The following is a 10,583-nucleotide window of genomic DNA, read 5'->3' as shown; positions in this document are numbered from 1 at the left end:
TAAATTTTTAGAAATTACAACCTCATATTATTTACAATCCTGTTTCAGAAGAAGGGGAAGAAGTAGAAGAAGAGGACTTTTCAACTTTACAAACCATCAATACACTTCAGATATTTGATTTGACATTTGACATGTGATCATTATTCATTGTCAATTTTTTCTCCCAATTTCAGCTCGGGCACTTCAGTGTCAGACTTGCACAGATGAGAAGTGTTCAACCACAACGCTAGTCACATGTTCCTCAGAGACGATGTGTGTAACAGCTTCCATTAAAGGTAGGCATTTCTTTATACCATGTTCTACTTTTGAGAGAAATAAATGTACTGTAGAGTTATGTGTTCTTTCTGTAAATATTGACAAACTCAACTTTTTATTTTGTAGACACCAATTTATTTGGACCTCCAGCACAGCAAATATTCAAGGCGTGTGCATCATCCTCCCTGTGTCCAGCCACAGGCTCTCAGACATTTTCAGCCAACTTGGGTGTTTCGAGTTCAGTTGCATCTGCTAAATGCTGCAACACAGATAATTGCAACACAGAAACTCTACCGTGTAAGTACAGATGTATAAATACCTAATTTAAGATGAAAAAATACAAAATAGACTTTGACAAGCTTACATTTTGTGACTTTTAAATGTTCTCTCTTCCTCAAACAAATGATGTTCTTTTCTCTTTCAGTCCCTGCTGCTCAGACAGTTAACACCCTACAGTGTCTCACTTGAAACCCCATCACCTCTCAATGTACTTCTACATTACAATGTAGTGGGGTGGAGGACCGCTGCTTTCAAGCGAGTGGTGAGTCTTAATCATACGAAGTTGCCAAAAATTATGTTACAACCTTAAAGTATCTTAAACCAACTACATGTGAGATCTGGAAAATCAACAAGTGGAGGAAAGTAAAGAAGTACATGTCCTGAACTGCTGTTCTAAATAATTTGTAGTATTTCTATGATATGGTACTTAATACTTATAGTCCACTAAATATCATTGGTAATTATTGTACTTTTTACTGCAGTACAGTTATATGACAGTTAAAGTGACTAGTTACTTCAAGAAAAGTCAATACACTTAAGTTTTGATGTTCTCGTATTCCCAAAATGTTATGTTACAATGTCATAATTCAATAGTATTCAAATTATATTAATAAACACGTAGAAAGTGAAAACACTTGTATTTGTGATATTTTAAGTATGTATTCAAGTTGTATGGTATTACTCATTTTAATCAATTAAACAATGAAGGCTGTATAGTTAAACGATGATTTTTCCTCTACAGTGACAAGTGGGTCCATTACTTCTCCAGCTTTTGGCTGTGCATCTGTAAACATGTGTGCAGCTGCTGCAAGCCTGGGTAGCCTTCCTTTCATGCAAAGTGTTGGAAGCATAAGCAGTGGACCATCCTGTTGTGGAACCAGTTTGTGTAATACTTTTCACAACAACTCCCACCCCGACAACAACTGCTGCCCTAACAACAACAATTGCCACCACAACAACTGCTGCCCCAATGCAAACGACTGCCACCCGAACAACAATTGCAGCCCAAACAACAACTGACACCCCATGAACAACTGCGGCCCATACAACAACTTCTATCTCATCGTCAGCAACTGCCAACCCAGCAATAACTACCCTCCTGAAGATAACTGCTGCCCTCACAACTGTAGCCCCGCGGACGTCAGCCACCTCCCTAATGACAACAAGCACTGCACCAACAATGACAAACGCTGCAACAGCTGCTGTACCAACAACAACAATTGCACCCCCGACTACAGCATTACCTGCCGCCGCGGCTACAACCACATCTGGCCCAACAGCATCTACAACAGCCACCATCTCAGCAACCCAATCAGCCACATTTACAACTACTACCAGTGACGCCTGCTGTTTCAGACTGAGTGTGATCCATGTGCTGCTCGGACTCATTATCTTTGCTGTCTGTTAGAACAAGGGCGCTTCGACAAAGTACCTATGAAGCTACCAGAAGGACTCTGAAACAGGATTATTATTGTTAAATAAAAATGAAAATAAGCAGTGAAAAATATTGTTTTCAACTGAAACAAAATAAAAACGATAACCAATAAGAAAACTAAAACTAAGCTAAAACATTGCCTGGTTAAGAAACAAATGAGAGCAAAAGAAAAGTAAAAAGTAAAATAATTTCAGTTTTAGTGTTTCAGCTGCCAAAAAAAGGTGACTAAAAAAGAGAAATGGAGATTAAATAACAAGAACATGATTTAAATATTTAAGTAAATCAAATGCCATTTATCCAAGCTATTCAGCCCAGTGTTATTGTTAGAGTCAGACTAATTGCAGGTCGCAAGTTTTCTTGTGAGTGTGATCGTGAAAGAGTACTTAAGTTGATTCCCAGATCACAAGATTAAAACATTATGGCCATTCTAACACAGTTCTTCCATCATTTATTTTGTTTGTGAATATAGCTTCATCTGAGACATCATCTCTGGCACAAAAACATCAAAAGATTATGTAAAACTAAATATATAAAAACTAAAGCTAAACCTTCATGAAAAACTGGAACTAAGCTAAAGCTAGCAAACACATTCTGAAAACTGACATTAACTAAAGTAAAATGAAATCTTAAATTAAAAACTAAAATATAAAATTAAAAACAGTTGAAAAGTATAACCTTGAACTGCACTCTAGTATTTTTGTTCTGTTTTTTGCACTTTTTCAAATATATTTATGTGTAATATGAATATTTATTGCAGTGGTGTAATGTAATGTGACTACTGTCTATGTAATTTAAAACCTCTTTAATAAAGCTTTTCTGATGTTTGAGAACAATGTATAGCTTCTATGGCGTTTTTATCCAAAACGCCAAGAATAATGAATCTAAAGACAAATGTGAAGCCACTTTAATAAAAAGATGAATTTAAATTATTTTCTGTTATATAATTGGTTACACTCAGTGGTATACCACAAATGTCTGGGCCTCGAACATATTTAGCCTCAGTTCATTCCACTATTCTCCTCACTACTAGGACTGTGGTTACACACATTTCTCCATCCTGAGTTCTTGTTTCAAACGCTTTACAAAGTTATCTTTATCCACATGCCTCTCAACGCAACAGTTCATCTCACATCCAAAATGCACTAATGCAACCTAAATGCCACACAACCGGTAGCCCTCTGGTCTCTGAACTTTCCTCCATGAGGACAATAATTATACTATATGGTTAATGAATTGCAACCGCCGGAAGGAAAAGTAATATCATGCTGGGGAGTAGCTGTGGTCTTTTTAATTTTATTTTTTTAAATTGTTGAGATGAAGCAGAGTGTTGCAAATACTTTATAGTAATTTTATGTTATGTTGTGAATTAGTTTGTAAATATCTGCAAAATGGATTGTAAATACAGTTTTGGTGGTGGTTGAGTCATATCACTGTCATCGAATGCATTTTGTGTCAAAGCAATTAAAAATTAACCATAAATAGTATTAAATACAGCTTCCCCTGTTTTCACTATGATAAATAACCATGGCATTAGGATAATGATGAAAATTGGGGTGCCCCAAAACCGTAAATAATGGGACTGATGGTATGACTTTTATGAGGCAGGTGAGTGCGAGGCAGCATGGAAAGGGCCTAAATGCCGACAATCCAGGTGAACAAGAACAGCTCAGTGATTTATTGAAAATGAAGGTCGGCTTACTGGCATAGGGAGCAAGTATGAAGAGAAGTGAGAGACAATACACAGGTGACTGTGAATGGCAGGTGACTACGACAGGTGGAAAAGTCAAAGAGCATCTGGTGGACAGTTATAGAATGGCAATGAGTGCAAGGTGTTAAACAAATGTAAGGGCCTGGGGAAGTGGGAACGGCAGAATGGAGTGGCAGAGAAGCAGAGGTAGTGACAATGTTATACCCGTCATACTGTCTTACTTGTTGAATCATTATTGTGTTCATAATAGGACTATTGTTTAGTGGTGGTCAGTAGGAGTGGCAATTCAGCAAAAGCAGGTGTGGTAATGTTCTCACGGTCCTGGTATGCAATCCAATCCTTTCACAGGCTTATTACAGGACTGTGACAGCCACACATACCAGATGTTTGGGGATGTAATGAGAATTTCAACAATTATAACAAAAAATCTTTCTGAAAATAAACCCACCCTACTCATCATTGACTTTAATTATAATGCATTGTTTTACACATTATAAGTTTTAAGCAAATATAAAGACATTTTAAGTGTTTAGTAATGCGTAGTGTATAATCAACAATTCTAACTTCTCCGATGAAGAGTTATTATACATTATTACAACTGTGTTACATGTCATTCATTTTCTGTTTATATACCAGCATCCAATTCTGAAAGCTCAAGTTGAGTTCAAGTTGTTTAAAACTACACCTATACAAACTGAAAAGACCTTCAACTACATTATAGTCTGCTATAAGCCCTTATCTTTATGGTAAATAGGGAGATTCAGCAAAAAAATCATCATGTCGTCTTCACTGCACCCAATGTAGTGAAATCACGAAGAAATAGATATGTTTTTCATAAGTTAATGTTTGTGTTCTGAAAATGTCTAGTAAATAAAACAAGATGACAAAAACTTAGTAGCCAGGTATACCTCTATCTTATTACAGTAAAAGTTTATTCAACAAATCAGACTGAATAAAACAACAAAACACATAATCCATGTGACAAACAAATAGGAAAACAGGAACTCTTTGGATCAAAGCTGCAGCTTCAAATGACATCCACCTGATATAAAACTTGATATTGAAATTGAAAGAAAATAGTGGTGTTTCATCAGTGCTTTCAGTAAGCAAGTAAAACTTGCTTTTGCTATGTGACTTGGTAATGGTTTAGTCTGACAAATTCTGATCGTACAAGCAAAATGAATTTGTTCAGTTTATCTCTTAAAATCCGAACTCCAAAGTGTTTAACAGGAGGTTAAAGTTCTTCTTTCTTCTTTAGGATTATCTGACGCACCATTTCAGCTATTTTGGGTCTGATTTCTTTGACAGAAACTTTTGGTCCCCATGCATCCAACACGTTGCCATTTACATCAACAAGATACTTCCAGAAATTCCAGTCAGGCTCATTTCCAGAAGACTCTGCAGAGAATGAGGGAAGGAAAATGAGTTAATATGTATCAGTTATTGCCATCTTCCTTTGTTCCTTTATTTCATTGCTGCCCTCTTTTATTTATTCTGCCCTACATGTTTACCTTTATTCTTAATGGCTTCATTTCCTTCTCCTCTGTTCACAGGATTTCAGTATCGTATATGCTTACTGTACTGTCCATGTTTTGTTATTTGTGTCATTTGTCATTTCTGAATATCTAACATTTGCCCTTTAATGGAGGGATCCTCCAGATTCCACTGTGCTAATTAGAAACCTGGTTGTCTCGGGCTCATTTGCTAAAGAAAACATCTTCAAATGATGCAAGAACAAACTCACACCAACACCATCACATCTCACTCACCAACAAGGTACTTGTAGACATTGTTGGCTCCGGTTCCGACGACAGCGATTTTACTGAACAGGGGGAAGGAGACTCCGTAAACTCTGCGCACAAAACTGTCGATCTCCTTGTCGCTGCCGGGCTCCTGCTGCCCAAACTGGTTGCAGGGGAAGGCCAGCACATTGAAGTGATACGGCCCAAAGTCCCGCTGGAGCTGCTGCAGGTCTTCGTAGTGCTCTTCAGTGAAGCCACATTCACTGGCTACATTCACCACCAGGGACACCTAAAGCCAAAAGAACACACTGTGAAGACACTACAGTAACAGCCCTGACAGTCACAAAACAACAATTAACAGCAACTGAGGAATTGTAAACAGCTGTTCACGTACCTGATTGAGCGTAGATGTACTGAACATGCTCTGTGCTCATCATCTGTTAGTTTGGTTAGCTTGTGTTCATCTCAGAAAGGATTATATGTGAAAGGAAGGACACAATGTGTTTTCTAGTTTCATACCAGGGTTGATCTTAGTTTAACAATAAGTACACAATTGATAATTTTATTTGTATTACTATTAGGAATTTTTACTACATGACATACTATTCATCCACGATATATTTACAGAACAAAAAAGTGTTTTGCTTCTATATTAATGCTCTGAATATCAAATGTAGCAACTTTAACACTCTACAACTCTAACCTCTGAACCCTTTCTGGTTGATTGTTTCATGGCTGTTTCACCTCAGGCCGTGGTTGTTTTGTTGCACATGTAACTGCACCCTACAGTGACGTCACAGTGTACTGGCACACCCACTGCAGCACCGTGAGTAGTTTAGCAAAGGTTACTTGAGTATTTCTTCACTTCACTACATCTCATATGGAAATATTGTACTTTTACGCCAGTGCATTTACCTGACAGCTGCAGTTGTTGATTACTTTGCAGTGAAAGATTCTATATCAAAGCAAACATGATTCGCTTACAAAATGCATGTTTGCAGTTCCACCAAGTGACTTCCCCACTAAATTTCTCTCATGAAAAATCTCTCATTTAAATAGCTTTCCCATCATGTAGCAACAATTCTGTTGAAAGCCCAACATATGACTACAAATGTTCATCAGAACTTTGTTTTGTCCTCTTCTTACTCCATTTAAGTTGCATTATACAAGATCGGGAGCATTTTGATTGTCTGTCAACGGCTGTCAACGTGGCAGCGCCTAATGTGGCATCTTTGAGCTATTGGTGTGAACAGTAAACACTAAACTACCTAACTGCATATACAGTATGCAGCATTTTAACTAGCCCCACCTCCACCAGCTACAACAGTTAAATGCTTATTATAATTGGGTGCATCAGTATTAACAATAAATGGGCGTCATTCACCAACTGTTATGTCTTTTCTTCCTAAAACTCACCTACATAGTTTTGATGAAGACTCTGACATTCACCAATGTTTTCTTATTTGGGATTTGTTCTCAGGTATAAGAACAACATCTACTGACACTCAAGAGCACATTTGAGTGGTGACATGTTTGTTCAAAATAATTTGTTATTGCATTTCTTCAATTCTACAGTTGTAATACATAGGATTCATATTACAATATGTGTTCATTTATAATAGGTTTTAATAAGAATTTCCATTATAGTGGAAACTGCTGATAGTGATCACAGTGATTTGTCACATATATGGATCAAAAAGTTTAGGAGAGAATCATTACTATATAAATAAATAATGTCCTTATGGTAATCAAGTAGTCTGCTTTGAGTGTTTATTTTGGGTCTTTTTATACATGACAGATATGGAAACAAATCTAAATAGTTCATATTATATTTTTATATTTGGCAGTGATAGCCTACAGTTTTTATCAGGACTATTACATATTTAGAAATGTAGTAAACCGCCAGTCAACAAGCTTAGTAACCAATTTGCTCTACTGATGTTACTGTATTTGTAAACAACAAAATTGTTTTTTAGGCTATAGCCTAATTATAATTTGAACTACAGTAAGCTATATTCTATATACAGTACTGTACTGTATTATAGTGTATTTGAAATATACACAACATTTTTTAAACAGTCAATAAAATTGTGTAAATAGCGAAACTGTCTGTTTCCTAACTTTATATTCATATAATAAAAAATAGTAGTAATTTGCATGACAGTAAATACCACAACGAGTACTAACATTCCATACATTGTTTGTGTTTCTTAATATCCACAACTGACTCTACTTGTGACAACTTGTTTTGCGTTCACTTCCTGCAGAAGCACCTCCATTTCAGAACTATTTTTATAACTACTATTACAATGGGATTCATTATCATAACAACAATTTAATAATAATAATAATTTAATATTAACAGAAAATTCAGCTGTTTAAGAACTCGTCATGAATCAAACTTAGACTTCTAATGAACTTCCTCAAGAATAAATTCAAGAAACAAAGAGTAGATATTGGTGAATGAACGTTGTGATGGAGTATTGTTATGTTGCTGTACTGTTCATTTTACTTCGGTACAGGATCTGAATACTTCTTTGACTGAATGAGAGTTCCATGTCTGACGAGATCAATGCCTTTGTTGTTTACCTTTTCATGCTCAGTGTAAGTGACGTGGTCATGGGTGGACCTGTACAGATACACGCCATGGAAAAGGTTGAGTATGTTCGTGCAGGTTATTACATGTTAAAGCCTCATGCTTCAGGTCACAGTCAATCAGGCAGTTTCTCATCACTGGATAAGTCAGCTCATGCATTCTTTTTGTTCCCATCATCTAGTGCTGACATCTAGTGTCACAATCAAGCAATTCAAGTGTGATGCATCTGAAAACCTCATGGGGCTATGTGCATTATAGAGTAGACCCTATATACAAACCAAATCCTTCACAACGGCAACCTTCTTAAAACAGCAACGGTGCATTATATATACATTATATATGTATTTGAAACACTGTACAGTGATAACTAGGTATGCTAATAACATGGAATCTTCTGTGAAAGAGACCTTCACTAGGGACATTGTGGAGGATACATACTTTATATTTGTTTTACTGTGTTTAAGGGAGTATCCTTTAAAGTTCTGTTTAAGCGAACAATTTAAAGATTATATTAAAAATAAAAAAATAGAATGTATTGAATTTTCCTACTACAGTGATACAAATACTATGCAGCCGATACATTATTCTGTTCTACTGTCGCTGTCATGTGGTGTCTTTTGACATGAACTGTGTTGAACAAAGCCTGATTGACTAATTGCAATAAACAACAAATAAAGCAATTATTAAGAACAAACCTACAAATAAAATGCCTTATGTTCAGTCTCATTTATTAACCCAGACGAACTTCAATACAATCTGAAGTGCATACAGGTTACATTGTATCAACTCATTATAGACGGATAAAGGCGAATCTAGTCTACCTGCTTTGAATGAAAACTCTATGAAGCTCCTGCAGCTGCAGGGGCTCTGCAGGCCTCTTGCCACGTATGCTAGCGGGGCTACATGATGGGACATCCCGAGCAGGCTAGAGCAGTCAAACTGATCCGCTGCACTACTGTGTTAGTTACGTCTACTAACACAATGCTAAGTGGGAGAAATTAGAAATACACATTTCCATGCAAAATTCATTCATGCCACCGGTTGACATGCAGAGAGACCGGTTACAGTGAGACTCTAACATCACCGATATACTGTATGTGTAATGTTACCTCAAACTTACCGAACCCCGGTATTTTTCCAGGGACACTAACTTCCCCCTGATGTTCACAACTTTAAAAGTATAAAAGTCTTTCTGTTTGGTCTCAATGAGGCTGAATAGAGTCAGCAACACAGTGAGGGCTCCTGGAAGCATCTTTACAGTCAAACTGCCAACGCAACAGAGAGGAAACTTCTTCGAAGTCCTATACGGCTCTTCTTGGTTCGGCCTGTGAAGCTACAGATGGGGAGGACAACACTTCCAGGATCTTCCGGACATAAATTACAAAATAAAAGCCGTGTTGACGAATTTGTCTTGCAGCCATAGTTTGCAGTCTGGTTGTAGTGTCAAAACTCAAAATAATGATTTTTTTGTTGTTGTCATAATAAGCAAAAAATGTAAATTATGCTGTTTTATGTCATGCTTTATGTATACCACAATTTAGAATGTGTCTACACTGATGTAGCCTCACAATGAACATGTAATCTGATTGAACTTTGAAAAGTAAACTACCACTACATAATTCCAAAATGTTAAATCAAAAATCATAAAATGGTAAAGTGAGATTTAGATTTTGACTAACCCAAGTGCTGCAAATAAAGTATGCACTACACATTGTTTTTTTTTATTTTGATTTCTTGTTTCTTGCACATTTTGTTAAAATTATAAGACAAAATAACATGGGCAACTTTTTTCTGAAGGAAAACAAATGAACACAAGCCGAAAATACAGAACATGATCTAAACTCTATATCAATCACAGACAGACGTGTTCTTCCGTAAGAGCAGTGTTCACAATGGGTCTCATTTGTGTTGGAATTTGTCACATTCGTAAATCAGGAGATAACTAGACTTGAGACTGCAGGAATATATTATAACCTGTGCTAAATTTGTTTTTGGTTATACAGCCATACACTGTATGCCAAAACAAATGAATACAAAAATAAATAACCTCAAGAGGGCTCATACATGTTTTTATTGTATTGCACTATCAAGTATGCCGATTAAAAAATATATATATGTCGAAAAAGAGTATCTAAATGGGTGAACTTTTTACAACTAGCTGTGTCTATCTTTGTGTACAGAGTAAAAGGACTAGCTATTATTTGTTAGATAAATCAATATCATGGAAATGGAAAGGGTGAAAGATACAACAACTCTGTTACATTTCCAATCATTCAAGTTTACATGATATCTTTGGAGTAGTGCTTTAACGTGTTTCTGAAGAGAAAAGAGATGACATCTCTGATTCAAGACATTCTGAGTGGCCTTAATTTCCCCATGGGAGTAACATTCACACTATATGTATGAATTTTACTCCAAGTAAGGACAGACATTTTTCATTGTGTATTGTATTTGGCTTTTTAGACAAACAAACAAAAATTAAAGAAGAAATAGACTACAAGGAGGATAACAAGATTTTCCGATCAAGGCTTATTCATAGTCATACTACTCGAAAAACATTAAAACAAA

The 10,583-nt window shown here is 36.2% G+C and overlaps 1 protein-coding gene and 1 long non-coding RNA gene across 2 annotated transcripts; one reads left to right on the top strand and one right to left on the bottom strand.

Annotated features, from left to right (window-relative positions):
• The first annotated feature begins 408 nt into the window (after positions 1-408).
• On the top strand, positions 409-2,190 carry LOC306694797. Its single transcript, XR_013767055.1, has 3 exons — positions 409-552; positions 680-796; positions 1,277-2,190. It is a non-coding gene; the product is annotated as an uncharacterized lncRNA (long non-coding RNA).
• A 2,535-nt stretch (positions 2,191-4,725) lies between these two features.
• On the bottom strand, positions 4,726-9,282 carry gpx7 (glutathione peroxidase 7). Its single transcript, XM_079158553.1, has 3 exons — positions 9,136-9,282; positions 5,447-5,708; positions 4,726-5,075 (listed from the first exon to the last, which is right to left on the bottom strand). The coding sequence occupies exons 1-3, from the start codon at positions 9,265-9,267 to the stop codon at positions 4,912-4,914; spliced, it is 558 nt and encodes a 185-aa protein (XP_079014679.1). The 5' UTR covers positions 9,268-9,282; the 3' UTR covers positions 4,726-4,911.
• Positions 9,283-10,583: the final 1,301 nt, after the last annotated feature.

This window comes from Pholis gunnellus (assembly GCF_910591455.1).
Source record: "Pholis gunnellus genome assembly, chromosome: 4".
NCBI classification, from domain to species: Eukaryota; Metazoa; Chordata; class Actinopteri; order Perciformes; family Pholidae; genus Pholis; species Pholis gunnellus.
The sequence above is the reverse complement of the archived record's forward strand: the minus strand, read 5'-3'. Positions and strand labels throughout refer to the sequence as shown.

Excerpts from the sequence above, each read along its gene's own strand:
- gpx7 (XM_079158553.1), bottom strand. The coding sequence starts at position 9,267 with ATGCTTCCAGGAGCCCTCACTGTGTTGCTGACTCTATTCAGCCTCATT. Across the intron at positions 5,709-9,135 it reads TGGAAAAATACCGGGGTTCG|GTGTCCCTGGTGGTGAATGT; the intron begins GTAAGTTTGAGG and ends TTTTGGCTTTAG. Across the intron at positions 5,076-5,446 it reads TGTCTACAAGTACCTTGTTG|AGTCTTCTGGAAATGAGCCT; the intron begins GTGAGTGAGATG and ends CATTCTCTGCAG.